The sequence below is a fragment of the Rousettus aegyptiacus genome, unplaced genomic scaffold (genome assembly GCF_014176215.1).
Source record: "Rousettus aegyptiacus isolate mRouAeg1 unplaced genomic scaffold, mRouAeg1.p scaffold_m13_p_6, whole genome shotgun sequence".
Classification (NCBI taxonomy): Eukaryota; Metazoa; Chordata; class Mammalia; order Chiroptera; family Pteropodidae; genus Rousettus; species Rousettus aegyptiacus.
This window is the reverse complement of record NW_023416309.1, coordinates 12,816,919-12,835,845: the sequence shown is the minus strand read 5'-3', so window position 1 is coordinate 12,835,845 and position 18,927 is coordinate 12,816,919. Positions and strand designations below refer to the sequence as shown.

At 33.4% G+C, this 18,927-nt stretch overlaps 1 protein-coding gene across 5 annotated transcripts in view; it reads left to right on the top strand.

Annotated features, from left to right (window-relative positions):
- ADK (adenosine kinase) overlaps nt 1-18,927 on the top strand; it is a 448,271-nt gene that overhangs the window by 402,309 nt on the left and 27,035 nt on the right. For all 5 annotated transcript variants that reach the window (XM_016130815.2, XM_016130816.2, XM_016130820.2 and 2 more), the window contains one exon: nt 18,634-18,720. In XM_016130815.2, coding sequence (XP_015986301.1) covers nt 18,634-18,720 — 87 coding nt within the window. The remainder of the gene's footprint in view (nt 1-18,633; nt 18,721-18,927) is intronic.

Sequence of the window (18,927 nt, the reverse complement as noted above, 5' to 3'; positions counted from 1 at the left end):
TGTGTGTGTGTGTGTGTGTTTTCCAGACAGGGGCAACTGCCATGCAGGCAGACTTCAGATCTCCATCCATCTTGGATTGGGTTTATAATTTGGTTTTAATTTACAAGGATTCTAATGTGGAGATCAGTCTGTCTGTACTTTAGAGATCTCTGTTCTCCCACGTCAGACCTCAGCTATTCCACTTTGTCCACTGTGTTTATACCATACTTTACTTCTGTTTGCTATAACAACAAAGCAATCATAGGTTGGGGTTATTAATTCAAAGCTACTATTACATAATGGGATCAGTGCAGGTACACTGTATCTGCCTAGAGGTGTCTAAAATCTTGTTGGCCAGCTTATTTTCATCTAAGCACTGTTTGTTATCTTTACTTTCCCAGATGCAGAGCATTAACTCTTTACTGGCCTATCCCATTACACACAGCTGTGAGTGTAGCAGAACTGACATTTTCTTGTGTTTACTGCTTATCCAGAGGGAGCAGGTCAACCATCCAGCATAGTGACAACTATAGCCTTCCTTTAATATAGCAGTTTTCAAAGTGTGGACCCATTCGTTGGATGTCTCCAAGACTCTTCTGTGAAATTAAAACTATTTTACAATAATGCTAAGACATAAGTTGCCTTTCAACTCTATTTCTGTAGGGTTTTCCAGAGACCACATAATGTGTGATATAGCAATGGATTGAATACTGAAGCAGATATGAAAATCCAGCTATCTTTTATTAAACCAGACATTAAAGATATATCCAAAAATGTAAACGCCACTCTTCACTAATATTTTTGTTTGGAATTTATCATTATTTTTCATAAAACTATGTTAAAATGCAATTGGTTTATTAAGAAATATTTTTAAGTTTTTAATTTCTAATACAGTAAATATTGATAAATATAACTCATAAAAGCTATTTTGGGTCCTCAACTTTAAGAGTATTATAGGGGTCCTAGAACCAAAAAGTTTGAGGACCCCAATTATAATATCTTTATTTGCAATGCTCTGATCTCATGGTTACTGATACCATCCTCAGCATATTCCCATATGTAAAATATCCAAAGAAATTCCGTCATTCAGACATAACAGTTGTTAACAATTTAGTGATTGTCTTTCAAACATCTTTCTACTGAGTGCTTGCATGCATACATTACATAATTTTACATACATGAGATCATATTATACTTTTCCAAACTTTTTCTAACGAGACACTTCAGTTTTTCTTCCTGTTAACTCTGAATTCTTACATAATTCTAAGGTCTTAAAAAGAGGATAGAGATCATCTTATCTCATTTCCAACTCAAGTCAAGAATCCTTTCTAAAACACTTACTACCTATCAAATCTATTCATTTCCGTTTTCTAAACTCTAAATTGCTAGAAAATTTTTCCTTCTTTAGAACATCAATTTTCCTTCTTATAACTTCTGTTTGTTCGTTTTAGTTTCAGGAACAATGTAGAATACGTCTTATCCATCTTTACTGCGCTTCATTATGGATCATTATGGATGTTTTCTTCTGACCTGTCTTCCAATTCACTAATTCTTTTCTAATAGGTGTCTAAGTTTCTGTTAAACTATCTATTGAATTATTTTCAATTTTCATTTAAACCTATAGAGTTCTTAATTTTCATTGTCTATAGTTTATAGTCCTCTGCTGAATTTAGTTTTATTTTTAACTCTTGATCAGTAAACGTAGTTATTTCAAGTTTCTGTTTGATAAGTTCAATATCTGGAGCCACTTTGAGCTACTTTCTATTATATAATTTCTGTTGGTTTTAATTTCTTGCTTGTCTCCTTACCTTACTATTTTTATTGAGCAATACATTGTATTTGGAAAGTTCTTTGTAGAAATAATTTGAGGCATAGGACAATTCATGTTTGATTTGAGGAGGCACAGGAACTCTGGCACACTAGAATCATCTTGATCTAAGTTTAGGAATCAAGATGATTGGAAGCTTTGCTATAACCCATTGCCTAGGCCTGTCCACATCCTATTCACCACTAAGCCTAAGTGCAGCCTTTTGGGTTCCCAAACTAAGATGAAGGGGTTTTACTAGGGCCATCTGTGTTGACGGGCACTAGATTTCAAATTTTGTCCTCCTAGCACTAGCAAACACTAGACTCACCTCTCTGGACGCCATCATCCCTTATATCCCACCCTGGTGATTTTTTAATCTCTTGTTAGGCCTTCAGTACCTTCAAGCACATTTTTTAAAGATACATTTTGCCAGATGTTCTGTTCTTGTTGAGGCAGTTGGTCTAAGTTACCTAGTCTGCCATTATCCAAAAAAGCCCCTGGAACCTACTTAAGTTTATATTGTTTATATTAAATTTATATTTCTCTGTATTTCTGAGTTGCACAGAAAGCTGTTAGGGAGCAGGGATAACCATGATCAAGGCATCTTCATGGGCACATTGTATCATGTGTACCACATTCATCCAGATGCTCTTAAAGAGTACTTCTTGATTCTTTAGTCTAATATTACATTTTGGTTCAGACAAATTGAAGCCATTCTCAAATTTAAATGAGCAGTTATTCTATAGCCTTCATCTCATAATTTTGAATTCTGTTAGGATTAAAAATCACAGTGTTTCCCTTTTTTATATTTATTAACCTGTTATACTCAGCCTAACAAATAACTCTTAAAATCTTAATGACTTTCAATAATAAAAACCATATTTTCTCTTACATTTCTGTTCCTCACTGGGTTAGCTGAGGCACTGCTCCACGTTTTCTTTATTCTAGGACCAATACCGATGGGCAGCCCCAATCAGGAGCGTGCAGGTTGTGTCAGACAAGAAAAGACGTGATGAAAGGGCTACACAGTAGTTCTTAGAGCTCTTTCATCACTTCCCCTCACATTTAATTAGCTCAAGTCAAGTCGCATGGCCAAGCTCAATATTAATCAGATAGAAAGTACAGTCCTTATTGACAGATTATGGTTTTCTCAGTAAGGAGGGGCACTGACTGCAATATCAGAGTGGCTCCATTTTCTTTAACAGGTTTATTTTCTAGTCTTGAAATAAAACTAATGCTTAGAATGAAAGGTCTCATTGTAATTTAGGATTTAAGCTAACCGAAAACCTCAGAACAAACTTTGTCTAAACCTTGAATTAATCTGAAGAACCACTCTCATTGCCCTTTAAAGCATTAATTCTATCTATGCACAGTTTCTTTAATCTGGTGTTTCTCTAAATTCCTTTACCCTATCTCTTATCCAATTGGTCATATTGGAATCTGCTCTTTGGGAAGTTAAATTTTTAATATTGACCTCTAGGCATTACAGGGCAGTCCAATTGTGTTTCCCATTTTATATTACACCTCCATTAACATTAAATTTTCTATATTAGCTTTTCTAGAATTTTAAGATTTTTGTAAACTTTAAATCACATCCTTCCCATTTGCAGTTCTCTCTTCTAACTGTTTAATTATCCACTCACTAAAGATATGTTTACTGTCTCTTATCCTTTCATTCATCATCTATGCTCATAAATTTTAAACTTAGAGATTCCCTTTTCTCCCTTATAAGTTGGTATTTTTCTAGTTGGTCTCCTATTAATGTGCAAAATGTCTTTGGAAATGTATTGGGATTTTCTTCAATGTTTGAGGTTCTCTAGTGTGTCATTTTATTTTCATTCATCAGAGCTATTCCTGCTATTCTTGAATGGGGTCTCTTATGTGATGATTTATTTTTCATGAGTGAAATACAATATTGAGCAACATTGAAGTTTTTTTATTTCTTAACCTGAAATGTAATAGTTATGTGGTTAATAATGAGATGAAAACATAGGTTTTGTGAAAGGGAGAAGGTGTTTCTTCCAATAAAATTCCTGTGTCAAAAAGCTGCAAGTGCTACCTCTGTTTGTGACCCCCGAATGATGTCTGCTCTCTTTGTACTAAATCTAATAGTAATTGATCCCAAGGAAGATCACAGAATTCTCTCTTGTTAGCTTTAGAAATGCATCGAAGAGTACCTTGTTTGATGGGATAAAAGCTTCAATAAGTGATGCCCCCACCTGAGTGGTTAATTTCAAAATATTTTTTGTCTAACACATTGTTGTCCATGACAACCGAACAAGAACTTTTAGAAGCAGTTGGCTGTCCAATAATGGCAAATTTCAAGGCTATGCAAATTGTGTCAGTTCAGCCCAGCTCTTTTCTCTATTATCATATCAATTGAGTCAGTTCATAGTAGACAAAGCGAGGTTATGGGAACCACCTAGAGCATCATGCACCATTTAACATCAATGCAGCATGCACGAACATCTGCAACTTCAGTCTTATTAACAGAGGATAGAATGGAAGGCAGTAAACAGCTTTCTTCATCATTTATTTGCAAAATAGTATTTCCTAGTGCTTGCATTGTTTATCAACAGGAACTTCATCAATAATTGTATAATTATGGTTGCCTAGATTACAGTGCCCTCATGCATTTTGTCATTTATTATAGAGAGATCTGAATTTAATCTGAATTTGAACACATGACTCAAGACTAATAATATTAAGTCCCTTGAAATGTGATTTGCATAATACAGATATTTTATATAGTTGGAGAATGGCAGTTTATGATTCTTCACTTTAGGGATGAAGTAAACAGGGGAAAACCTTTGAAAGGCAGTGAAAAATGAGAAGAAGCCACTAGTTAGATTCAAACATAGACCCACTGAACATGAGAGTAAGTTATGTTCTTTAGAGTTAATCATAAGTAATTAAATGTTTACTTTAGACCAAAATTGAGCTGAATTAAAACAAGATTACTGTATTGAGGTCTTCCCCTCAGTCTCTATATTTTTAAGGGAGAAAATGGGAGAAAACTACAAGTATAGTGAGAAAAAAACTATGCTGGCCAAAGTTAGAAATTCAAAATACAGAGGAGAGGCTGGACATATCAGTTCATCCTTACTTCTCTTATTTCTGAAGCCCAATAATGCTAGTATTCCTAACTGAGTTAGAATTTGCAGTAAGCAGCCAAATGCATTCTTCAGGCTCTGTGGCAACAAAGAGTTTATCTTGGCACACAGTGCAAAATATCCAAGAAAAATGAAGAGAAATAATATAAGCTCAGTAACAAATATTGGTGTGGTCGTCGGAGTTGTCTCATAATAGAGCAGGAATAGGAAAATGTGAAAAAATAATGACTTATTTAAAGAAAGTAAAAGTACTGGTCTGAAAAGTTCATCTCTTTTAAACATGAGAATCTTATATTTTAACTTAAATCCATTTTATATTTAAAGAAAATTTGAGTCCTATTTGTGAAATTGCATTTGAAATATTTTTATAAGTGATTATTGGTGAAAAATTAAAAGTATTAAACTGAATGAGCCCCATTGGAACTGGGCTGTTTCTTCCCAATTAATCAACAGTCATTTCCTTTTTTTTAAAAAAAAGTGTAGAGTTAGAATATTTTCACCCCTCGAGTGTTCTGTATTTATGCCCTTAATAATTCTCCATACATTTTCTAGCTGCAAATTTTTCTTCTCATATTTTTGTTCAAGATCACATAAGGAAGAAAAAAAATAGCTAGAACAGCTGCTATAATAAAGTATCCACAGAGTAGAGGAAGATACAGATTTTTTATTCCTACTTTTGTGGTTCTTGAATATAATGAACATAACAGAAGCTTTGTTAACATAATAGTTAACCTATTATTTCCTCTTTCTGAGGGATGCTAAGAGCTGGTTTGTCAGAGATAATAATTTGACCTGTCATTACTCATTATGCTAAAAGACTTTTTTAAAAAAATAATTACGACGTCTACTATAAACTTGAAAAATTCTAGCTATGTGCAGAATAAGGTGAAGATTTTATATACATACCTAAACATATATATGCCTCTCACCCGAATAAATGTGCAGCACCAATTCTGATACATGTACACCTTTCCTTTAAAGAATTTATATGCAGACATTATTCGAGAACCTTTTCTAGGAGCTTTTTGTCAAAACTGCTATGATAATAACTTTGTACTAATGATTCCCAGTCTCTGTTGAGGAAATAATCGATAAACTACAAATTAATGTTCCATAATTCACATTACAATGCACATGTAATTATTTTGAGATGAGGCAAACCCTATGCATTTAATTTACAGCTGTAATTAAGTAAACTCATTTGATACTAATTAGGTGAGCCTTAAAGGATCATAGGTTTGTGTATTTAATTATCAAAGTACAATCAGCAACCATTTTCTGAAAAGCTTTCCTATCTTGAGCTCAACACTGATCTTTGGCCACATTACATTTTTTCTTGAATCTTCAATAAATTAAAATACATTGTGAATTGTAGAGAATCCTTGGTGAGTTAGCTTTTTTGGTAATTTGTAATTCTCCATCTGAAAAAAAAAATGGGCTTAAGAATACAAAAGTTTTATATCTGACAAAACTGTCCATCAGAAATGAAGGCAAAATTAATTCATTTCCAGTAAAACAAAAACTAAAGGAGTTCATTGCAAGTAGACCTGCCCTGTAGGAAATGCTAAAGGGAATCCTTTAGGCTGAGATGAAAGACGCTAGACAGTAATTCAAAGCCATATAAAAAAATAAAGAACTCAAGTAAAGATAACTACATAGGTAAATGTAGTAGCCAATAGAAATGTAAGTTTGATTTGTAACTCCTCTCTTACATTATGTGTGATTTAAAAGACATTAAACAATATTTATATGTTAATCAACACACATGTATAAAGATATGATTTATAACAACAACATACAGGGCGAGGAGGGAGGGGAAAGTGCTATATAGGACCAGAGGTTTTGTATGCTGTTGAAGCTAAGTTGGGATCAATTTAAATTTGATTGTTATATATTAGGATGTTAATTGTAACTGCTAAGAAATATCTAAGGAACACAGAAGTTTTCTCTGTTTTGTTATAACAGTATATGAAAATTAGTTTATCAGAAAAATATAATCGATTTCCAGCTTAAAAGTCTTTTAAATTCTACTGTCAATCAATCACTAAGCATTTATTAAATACCTAATATAATGGGCTTTCTGCTAGGTTTCAGTAATTATCCCCATTTCTTCCCACTAAATGTGTAAATATAATCAAGAAAGAAGACTTATCTGATGTCTAGAGTGACTTCTTAGTTTTGGAATGTAAAAGCTTGTGCTTTATGACTTTCCCTGAAAGTATAAAAGATTGTTTCTGCCTCCATGCTTTTAAAACTAACACATCTTCATGTAAAGAGGAGAAGGCACCGATGTGGTCCAGTATATATGTCTTCTTCATTCTCAGGTATTTAAGGTATTGCCATCACTATCAGAAAATATGAACCTTACCCTCAGGTGCTCAAATTCCAGGCTTTAGGAACATGCTAACCAAAACATGGGTTTATTTGTTTTTTTATTTTTTCATCAGCAGCCATATGGTAAACTAAAAGTAATTGCCAGTACTTACGTTGTGTATTACAGCTCGCATAGAACATTTTACTTATATTATCTAAAATGAGGTATTAAAATAGATTTTAATGGGGGGGGTATTAGTACAGTTTGTCAGTACATTAAAAATAGAGCCTTCCCTTTTTATTATTTTTTTTTTTTGGCATTACTTTGTCTTTTCAAAGGATTAACTAGCACAATGCAAATTTCTTCTGTCCAGATGTAACCAACATCAAGACTTCACATACTACACAATTAATGACAGCAGCCTTGTTGCACTTCTAAGCGTGATCAGTTTGTATATTGTCTGTGTCCTCTGAGGAAGTATAAATAGTATCGTGGTCTATGAGTAGGCCTAGTCTAGCAGGTGCCATTTACATAGACTAGAGTATAAGTGGTATTTTCTAAAACTGTACAACATGATGTTCCTAAATTGAATTATCTCCCATCTTCTTCCAGTTTCATGAACAAAGATACTGATTCAGATATCATTTAATGGAAGAATTATTAGTAGTGCAGCATAACTAGCAAAGTGTGAAGGCTTGACACCTGATGACTTCTGTTCTTTCCGAGGGTGAGAATTATTTGGTGGCTTGAGAAGACATTTGAAACGATGCTTTGAGGAGGGGAATGGAAGCACCAATTAGGGATCATTAGTAGGACCAGTTCTGAGAAGAATTAGCAGTAATTGGCTCAGTATTGGATGATGAAGACTGGCCTGCTTTGAGACAAGTCTTTATCATTTTTTTATGCCACCGTGCCATTATTCTTAATCTCTGGATAGGTATGTGTATGATTCTTAAACTCTTCCTGCAACCAAAAAAATTTGTTGCCACGACTTCTAATCATAAAGAATAAAGAGGAGGAATACACCCAAGCTTTCAAAGCAATGTAAAATATTGTACTTGAGAGGTTTTTTAAACAGGTAATTAACCATACGTTTACACATTTTAATCTACTTTTAAGTGCAAAAGAGATTGGCAAATGACTCAATAAAGAAAGTGTTTTGTTTAAATTGGATAAAATGGTTCTTTACTGGTGTTTATCATTTTACTCCAAGTAGTGGAGCGATATGTGAATCCAATTTAGTTTATTGGACAATAAATAGTACTCATAACTTTTATCAGTGTTTGTCAGGACACCCATTGAAATGACTCCATACTTTGGGTAACTTCAATTTTATTGTACACTATAGAATGTTTAAAAAATATTTTTCTTTCAGTATAAACCTGTGACACTACATTGAGGCATTATTGTCCCTGCAAACCACTAAACATCAGTGGTATTTCAGCAGTACTTTCTTGCTCTAAGATTTCTTCTAATCCATAAAAAGAAAAAAGGAGCCATTATCCTCTCATATCTAATGCAGTTTTTCCTTCATAAACTTTGTAAGCATTTGCCATTGCCACCATCAACGATTCAAACAGAAATCTTACTGAGGGAAAGTCCGCAATTAGAAGTAGTGACATCAGTAGTTTTTTTCTTGAATAACAGAGAAAATGTGTGTGTGTGTGTGTGTGTGTGTGTTTATATATGTCCATTTTGAAAATCTTTACTGTTGCACTCAGAAGGAAATACATAACTTTAAGAAGTGGTACACTAAAATACTAATAATGTCTTGTACCCTATGAATACAGTGATAAGGACTAAACCACAAAAAAAGTCAAGAAAGCTCTTGATATTTGGTCTCAGTTTTTTCCCACAGCCATGATGCATTGTATCTAATAAGTTCTTCCAGTTTTTCCAGTCCTAAGAGTCCACGGTGTCTTTATAAGGATGGATCACATGCATAAATATGATATGGTATCTTCATGAGGTGATCCCCACCTGTGTCAGTAGCATCCATTTGATTGCCTTGGTTTGATTCAATCCAAGTGTTAACTCAAAGTCTCCACATCAGAGCCTTCTATCTTTAAACAGGATCTAAGTATAGGTTCATTGAGTCATAAGTATCTTCATATCTGAATGATGAAAAGCAACATGCTTGAGGGTACTAATCAAATCATCTTTTCATTATTTCTCCAGGGTATCTTCAGTACAGTTAGATCTGGGAAGGTTTTTAGGATAAGTTGTGCAAGTTGAATTTATTCACTCTTGAAACAGCACATTACTCTATGATTTTCAAGCAGTAGTATGATATCCTTTTCTACAAGTATTTATAATGCTACATTAGATCATAATAATTCTAAAAAGCTGGATCATTGACAGCTAAGCTCTTTGGTTTACTTGGTTTGCTAAACTAACCTAGAGAAGTGTATTATAGTTCTGTACCACTTATTCAAGATCATTTAGAAAATATATTGTAAGTTATACTCTACTGGATGAAACAGGGACCAGCCTTAAGGAATTTAAAATCCAGTAGGCCTAATCATTCATTCCATAATAAATGTTTATTGAGCACCTACTGTATACAAGGTGTAGAACTAAGCTGAGAATAAAATTAAGTCATAATTCCTACCCACAAGGAGCTTATTCTTTAGTAGAAAAAATTCTTATAAATAAATTATTATAAATATTTTAAGTGTTTTCTTAAAGATACACGAAGGTTATAAGTGATGGTATAAAAGAGGAAGTAATCAGTTATGCTTCTAAGGATAACCCTGAGAAGTCAGGGACTACATCCAAGAAGACAAGCCTTATCTGGGATTTGGAACTAATGGTGAAAGACAGTCTGGGCAAGTGACTTTGTATGTACACGGGGGAATTAAAAAAAAAAGACACCCTTGAAAAATGAGTATGACAAAAGAACAGTCACAGGTCAGGGGATGGCATAAGATGAGGTTTGAACAGTAGGCTAAATTCACGTCCTAAAGTTAAGACTTCAGTAGAGAACCATTAAAGGATTTTTAACAGGAGAATAACATGATCAGATTTGTATTCATAAAAGTTTTTCTGTTTGTTCATTCAACAAATATTTACTAAACACCCTATAATGTGCCGAGCATAGTTGTGGGTGCAAGAGATTGTTAGACAAATTGCCTTTCCAGTAGCCCCTTTTACCTAAGTAGTCGGTGTTGTGCCATGAGCCCTTGATCCTTCCCTGGCACAGCCGATTGAATCAGGGATGGGAACCTTAAAAGGACAGATAATTCGTAGATGGCCAGTGATCTATGAGCTAAGCCAGCAGAAGAAACCAGTTCTTATAGATATGAGAATGGAGCAAATGCATAGACAGAAGCAGAGAAAGAACAGGTTAAAATTAACTGCTTTGTGTACGATTAAAGTAATATGCTTCATTTAGTGAAACTATTAAAGGTATTGGATATCTCTTAAAGAAAAAATATGTACCAAACAAAGGGGAAATAAGGTTTTAGAGCAGCAATGCCATCTATCATTGTTTTCTTGGTCACTTTTCATATTCAAAGTAAGTACTCATTTATTCTCTTATCTGTCTGCATTCATCACTGAAGACTTTAGCTGGTATTTACTTGAAACATTTGCAGAAAATGAAAATAAAACATGAACAAACTAAGAGGCTTTATTGCAAACAATGATAGTAGTGCCTGAGGTCAAACCCATACCTTCAGGATTAAGAAGTACGAACTGGTAGTTAAAAAATAGTCATGGGGATATAAAGTACAGCATAGGGAACATAGTCAATAATATCGTAATAACCATGTATAGTGCCAGGTGGGTACTAGACTAATCAGGGAAATCACTTTATAAATTATATAAATGTCTAATCACTATCCTGTATACCTGAAACTAATATAAAATATTGTTGAATGTCAACTCTAATTGAAAAATAAAAATTTTTAAATAATAAAATAAAAATCCACCCTTTCCCCTCAAAAAAAAATCCATGCCTTCAGAAGCAGCAGTTTTAAGTGAGACATGAATTCCTGTACCTGTTTTATTTTAAGATTAATAATATTCTTCTCCCTTTATTCATTAAATGCCTACTATGTACCAATTTTTGCTCTAAGTGCTTTAAATATATTAACTGATTTAATGCTCACAAAATCTCTAAGAGATAGTACTATTATTATCCCCATTTTACACCTGAGAAAATTGAGGCATAGAGACTTTAATTTGGTTACGAGTGAGTAAATGGGAATTTACTAGTAACTGGGAATATGAACCACAGCAGTCTGGTTCACGTTTTTAACGACAATGTTATATAGCCTCTGTTTTCTAGAGAGTATTTAGTCGAATTTAATTATCAGTACAGGACTTGGAAAGGGAATTTATCAATTAACTGCTGTATACTGCTTGGTCAAAATCGGGCTTTTTCCATAATCACCTTTTTTTAGAAAATGGTAGCAACATTGCTGGAATGACAGCTTTGGAATCACATTTTACTTTTCTCATTCTTTTTGTCCCAAAGTCCTACTTTGCCGTGGGATCCTGGGAAGTTGACAATCTCTGTGAGCTTCAATGCCTTCGTTTATATAATCAGGTCAATAATCCTTAATTTATGGAATGGCAGTGAAAATACATGAGATGAAGTATATAAAGTACTTGGTGCAGTACCTGGACCACAGAGAGCACTTGAATGTTACATTTTTTTACTCAAAAACTACAGTTGCATCTCATTGCCTGATGTATCAAATTCAAACTTTTGTCCCTTTCAAAGTCTCCTTAGTGATGGCCGGACCCCGCCCAACTTGCGTTATTTCTTCCCTTACCTGACATATAAACTTTCTTCTTTCTGTATATCTCCTGGGACATACAACACCTTTCCTTTCCTGCCCCCTTCACTATCCACAGCTTCAAGACCTAGCTTAGGTTCAGTCTTCTCCATGAAACCATTTCCAGTTAATTAAACTCAAATTGTTCCTTTCCTTTGAACTCCTGTTGCAGTTGTATTACAGTGTATACTTAAATTCTCTCACATGTGCTAGATTTCTCTTTCCATGTAGAGTCTAAGTTCTTTGAGAAGACAAATCATGTCTTAATATTTCTCCTGTATCTCCCTCAAAGGATCTAACAGAATATGAAGAGCTCATGTCAAGTTTCAACAAATCCTTGTTGCCTGATTGAAGAAAATAAGCTCTTAAGAACGCCTTATAAATTTATATAGGTCTTTATGTTTGACAGGGCACTTTCATAATATTGTTAATACTTACTCCATGTAATAGTCACAGAAAGTAGTTAGAGCAGGTGTTATCCTCATTTTTTAAGTAATAAAACTGAGTTTAAGTTACACTGTGACTTACATAAAAAGGTCTTCTGGTAATTAGCATTGGCTCTACTCCCAACACCCACCATTCAGTACTGTTCTCTATAAGACTGCCAGAATAATCTCTTTAAATCAGAGGTGGGATCATGTCATTCCCTCGTTTAAAATCTTCCAATGGTTTCTCATTTTACTTGGAATGAAATTCTACCCATCCCCTACCCCACTCACCCCACACACACGCTCTATATTCTAGTTACATTGGCCTTCTTAACTTTAAACAGGCTTAGCTTACCAAGCTTGTTGCTAACCCAGGGCCTCTACACTTGAATATTCTACCCCTGGATCTTTACATGGTTGTCTTTCTTGCTCTCGAAGTCTCAAATCAAACATCACTTCCTCAGTGAGGAAGTAACACCCATCTAAATTGACGTTCTTCCCCGGTCATACTTCAGTTTATTTTCTTTGTGACATTTATTATCTCAAATTATCTTCTTCACTTTTTTGGTTACTTGTACATTGTCTCTCCTCACTAGACTGTAGGTCCCGTGAGAACAGGGCTTTTGTTTGTCCTATTCACATCTGTATTCCAAGTCTCTAATAGAGTGCCTGACACATGATAAGCTCTTAATAAGTATTTGTTGAATAAAGTAGTCAAGCCAAAATCATGAGTCTTTTGAGTCCTAATCCAGTGTACTTCCCACCATTCCATTTATCCTGCCTTTCATGAAAGCTCTTCTGCCTTTGGAACTACAAAAAGAAATGATGTTCAGAATAATGACATTAACTGTGCTGTAGGATTCTCTATTATCAAAGAAAAATTTCATTCAGTTCAATAAACTAAACTAATTAAAGCAGGGATGTCATGGTATATTATTATATTATAATAATACATTTAGAAAGAGTTCCAACTAAAAAGACTTTCTGCTTTTTCTTTAGTTAACCAAAAAATTAAATTAACCCAGAGCTCTTCATTCCCCAAAAGTCCTTGTTAATTAGGATTGTTCTATAAATCTCTATTATTAGCAGCATTTGTCATTTGTTTCATTACCGTGTTTATTAGGCCAGTCTGAGCAGGGTGTCTTTGCTCATATTCTGGCATGTATATCCCAGTGAAAAGGAAAATATTTCCTGGATTCTCTTTTTTTTCCCTAATCTTTGACACTGGCATATTTCATGCTGTTTGTATAACAACTTAGTTTTCTTGTGTCAGTTCCCTATATAAAGTAGGAATTATTATTGACTTGGTTATTAAGTAAAGTAATTAAATTTAGGGTCTTTCAAATAAAAGCATTAGTACTTTGCAACATTCTTTGCAATAATTGAAAACAACCTAAAGGTCCATAAATACAGGACAGCCTAAATAAATTACAGTATATTTATACAATGAACTATTATGTAGCAACAAAAAATAATGAGGATGTTGTCTGTTTACCAACACGGTGAGATCTCCAAGTAAAACACACACACACACACACAACAGGGTCCAGTAAAGTTTGCACAGTATTTTTTATTTGTTAAGAAAGAAAGAAAGAAAGAAAAATAATGATGTGTTTTGCTTGAATATACACAGAGAAATTATGGAAGGATATTAAGGAAAGCAGTAACAGTGATAACCAGATTAGAAAGTAGTAGGACTATAAACTGATTGAATAGGAGATAAGTGGTAAGAGGGAATTTTTTTTATAAAATACCTTTTCATATATTTTTGAACTATATATATTATCTATTCAAGAGGTTAAATTTTTAAAAAACAACCACAACTAAAAGCAGTATATGATTCTGGACTGGATCCTGTATGGGGTGAAAAAAAAAATGCTGTAAAAGACATTAGGACAAAATGAACCATCAACAAAACAAAGAGGCAACATACAAAATGGGAGAAGATATTTGCAAACACCACCTTTGATGAGGGGCTAATATCCAAAATAAGATGACTGATTAAAGATGTGGTACATATATATACAATGGAAAATTATTCAGCCATAAGAAAAGATGAAATACTACCATTTGCAACAACATGGATAAAACTTGAAATAATCATGCTAAAGCGAAGTAAGTCAGAAAAAGCTAAGAAGCATCTGACTTCACTCATATATAACATCAATTTTATAAAACTCTTCTATAAATGAAAAAGGCACTGAAACAAACAGGACAAACAAACAAACAAAAATCCTCATAGACACAGGCAATAGTTTAGTGATTACCAGAGGAAAAGAGGGAAGGAGGTAGATAAGGGTAAAAAGGGTCAAATATATGATGACGGAAGATTTGGCTTTGGGTGGTGACCACGCAATGCAATATATAGATATATTATAAAATTGTACACTCAACACCAATGTCCCCACAATAAATTCAATGTTTAAAAAGCAACTGAAAAAAAAAAGACATTAGGATAATTAACAAAATTGAAATATGGAGTATAGATTAGCTAAAATAGCAATATTGAGAGTCTTTTTAATTTATCAACTATACCATAGTTACCTAAAAGAATATCTTTTTTCTTAGGACATACACACTGAATTATGAAGGAGTCAAGGACATAATATGTGCAACTTCTACTCAAATAGCTTGAAAAAATAAATAATAATATGCATATATGCATATATGTATGAGAGGAATGATAAATTGTGGCAAATTATTAAAAACTGGTAAATCTATATAAGCATTATATGGGAGTTCTCTATTTTTCTTCAAACTTTTCTGTTAGTTTAACCACATAAAAGGTTGATATAAAACAAGCAAACAAAACCATTAGTACTCTAGAAATTACCTCAGGATAAGGAATGGCCAAAGTGCAGAAGCCTCTTTAAAGAAACTTAAGAGTTCCTGGTTTTTACCTCATCATGCTTTTCACTTTCTGATGCAGTTTTTGCTTTCCATTCCTAGTGATGCTTTGTCAGAGATAGCAGCATTAGAGGTCATTAGAGGTGGTGATTGCAGTTTACCTTGAGGTTGAAGAACACCTGCCTATTTTATCCTGTTGTGTATCTTCTTCAATTATATCTCCTATACAATTTAGAGGTGCCAACACATGGCATTTTAAAATACCTTGAACAAAATTTTCTAAGGATATTAATTATCATAAGGTTGTGTGTCCACAGTGCTAAAATACATAGTTAACTTAGCAGTGGTAAGGCTACAGAAACATTTAATGAGTTTGCTTATCATTGAGTGACTGAATTTTTTTATTATTATTTTTCAGTTAGATATGTGTCATTTGTATAAACCATGTCTACTAAAGTTGACTTAGCATTATAGATTAGTGAAGATGTTTCAATTCTAGCCAGACTGGCCTCTTAAGTGATTAGATAATGAATTTTATGTGACAGGAAAGTGAAAAGTAAAAAGTAAATTATTTGTTTGTACAAACTGTCCAGAGATTGTTTGAATTTTACTATTTTGCTTTTTAAATAATATTTTAATAAATAATACCAAACAAACCTGGTATCAACTGAATTCTTAGTGTTTGTTTCCTGTCTGTTTGGGGAAGCTCATGATTTTATGCTGTTATGGAAATCAGGAAAATAGGAATAATAAACACCCCCAATCTTTTTCCTTCTCACTTTACAAAACATTTGGGAATAATTGAGAAACAATGGCTCTGACTTTAATCTCTCAAGTATACATACTTCATTAGAACTAACAGTGTCGTTTTTCTACAGCTAAGGCAAAATGCTATTTTTGCTACTTGTTCCCACAACTCCAAGCCCCTTTTACACCTAAGAAAACTAGGTCCCAGCGAGAGTCATTTAAGTGTCTCGGGCTTCATTGGCTGAATAATGCTCATGCCTATAAGTGTGCCTTAAGATTTAGTGAGGTACATCATAAGTTCATACAGTAAATTATCTAGAAAGCTGTGGAATAATAGGTCATGCCCATGAATACTGTTTAGTTAGTTGTGTGGAGTTTTTTTTATAGCTCTGTAAACCAGCTTAGATCAACACATTTCCAAAAAATCAGAATGTATGAAAAATATAATTGAACTTAAATATTATTGAACATTGTTTAATCCTTTTTAGAACAAATTTCAGGATCTTGCAAATGTGCAGAGTCATTATTTTGAAAAGTGTTCTCATAATAAAGCTCCCTAAATACAGAAGATAATAGAGACTGGACGTGTCTATACTGATTTATGACAGCTCTTTTACATACTTGATATTCTCATATATTTGTTTGTATTAGTAAGTACGGACGGTGGAAAAAAATTCTATTTTATGTTTCAGGAAATTTAACTTCACATGACACCTAAGGATAAAGCATCTCAAGTATCTATACATATATTCCGAAAAAATAGTGTAATAAATCTGCATTCATTTAGAATTTTCAGTAATTAAGACCAAAGGAGTCATGAGTCTTAAGAACAAAGTTCAAAATAATCTCTTCGATTGTAAATTAGGTTCTATTCACAAATAAAGATTTATCCGGCCAAAAATTAATAACTTTTCAAACAAAGAACTCAAGGAATTATATCTAATTGTGGCTTATTTACCATTTATATATAATTATTTTCTAATTTGTAATCTAGTAATTAATTCTTATATTAATTCTTATATTACCTAGAATGTGTTATAGACATATTATTACATAATGTAACCCTATTATAAATGATAATGGTGTGTCATTAACTTAGGTCGTTTTACTTATTTAGTGCCTGTTTGTTCTTAGTTTATAGTTAATTCCCTTTATAGTATGACTTGTACTTGGAAGTAATAAAACCAGATTTCTTTATAAATATTTATGGTACAGACCTTTTCCTAAATCAGACTGTAGGCCTTTCCTAATTATTTCCAATAAAATTTGCTTACATCTTTTTTTCTTTTTTTTTTTTTTTTTTTTTGCCTACGTAGCAGTAGGTACTGCATACTTTGTAGAAAACTTAATCCTAGATATCTATTTCTCAACTTCCAGTTAATCAAAATATTGTTAACTGCCATGTAGTTTCTGGTGTTTAAATATGTGGAAAATTAGTTACTTGAAGAATTTAAATAGTTGCTTCTGGTATGGAGTCTTAGCATCTACAGTCATATGGTCAAAATGGATCACTAAGTGAATGAGTCCTTTCTCTAAATATCAGTCTTTCCAGGAGGATCTTTTTTTCATTATCATATCTATGCTTATCCCTTGTTGAAAGTATTCATTAGTAGCAGGTAGCAGAAGTTAGACAGAACATGCTTTTTGAGAAATTTAGGTTCTTTATTAAGATCTTAAGTTCTCAAGATCTTTTTCCTTCCCCCTTGACCTTAGTTGAGATTCAAGTTTATAAATCTTTGACCACACCTGTCCCCATAAGGGATGCAAATTGTGATTTCAGAAGTTCCAGCTCCCAGTAGAAAGCTCTATCCAATCTTTTGCTGATGTCTTCTAGGCCAGATTTCATCACAAATAACTTCATTTCACCGTCATGTGCCAAGTTTAAAGTACTGTATTAGGTTACTCTGTAGTCAAAACAACGAAGCCCCGGTCCAGGCTGCTGTAAGACAAGAGGCCATTGCACTGCTGCTTTTGTTCTGGCCATGCATTCAGTGGTAGCTTTCTCTTTTGCTAGTTGACAGTTTAAAGGAAGTAGTGACTCCTTAGTAAAAAGTAACCAGATTAGGTTATTTGTAATAAGTCAACTTAATCCTTAACATTGGCATGAATAGTAGTTATATTTTTATTGTGTCATTGTGATTTTCTGCAGAGAAACCCCCAAAAGAAATCATTATTTATATTTCTTAAATTTACAGCTCTTAACAGTATAGAAGATTTCATAGCCCAGAATGTAGTCAGGCTCAAAGCTTAATTAGAGATCCATGATCCAGTCCTTACAAACATTTCCTTTGGCTTGTAGTTTCTGCTCAAGTATTTATACTGTCCAAAAAGGTACTGCTTCCATTTACAGTTGTTCCCCCAAAATGTGAACTACCTAGGTATAAAAATAACAAAACACATACAGGATCCATATGCTGAAAATTACCAAAAAAGTATTGCCTACAGATGGCTTTGCACCTTGGTTTCCAAGTGCTCCTGTACAGAATATGGAGTTTATGTTTTCTCTCTCTTTCTGAATGGTGAGTGATAACGTAGCTTCAGCTTTACTGGGTGAGTTTGTATATTGAGTATTACAAAGAGAAGTCAGTCTGCATTTCTTTGGCTCTAATTGCAGAAAGTGAAGTCATTGCTTTTGCTGTCTTGGATCAGGACCAGAAAGAAATTGTTGATACCAATGGAGCTGGAGATGCATTTGTTGGAGGTACAGACTCATTTATTTTATACTTACTTGTAAGTTAAACATTTCCTTTAACTCTTGTCTCTACTACATAGCCAAGATTTATGAATTTAATAACTTTTAATTTCTTTTAAATAATTAACTCCTAATGTTCTTTCCATATGCTACTATCATTGTGAGTTCTAAGAGCGTATTTTACTACAGGAAAAATCTGTATTTTTGGCTTAGAGA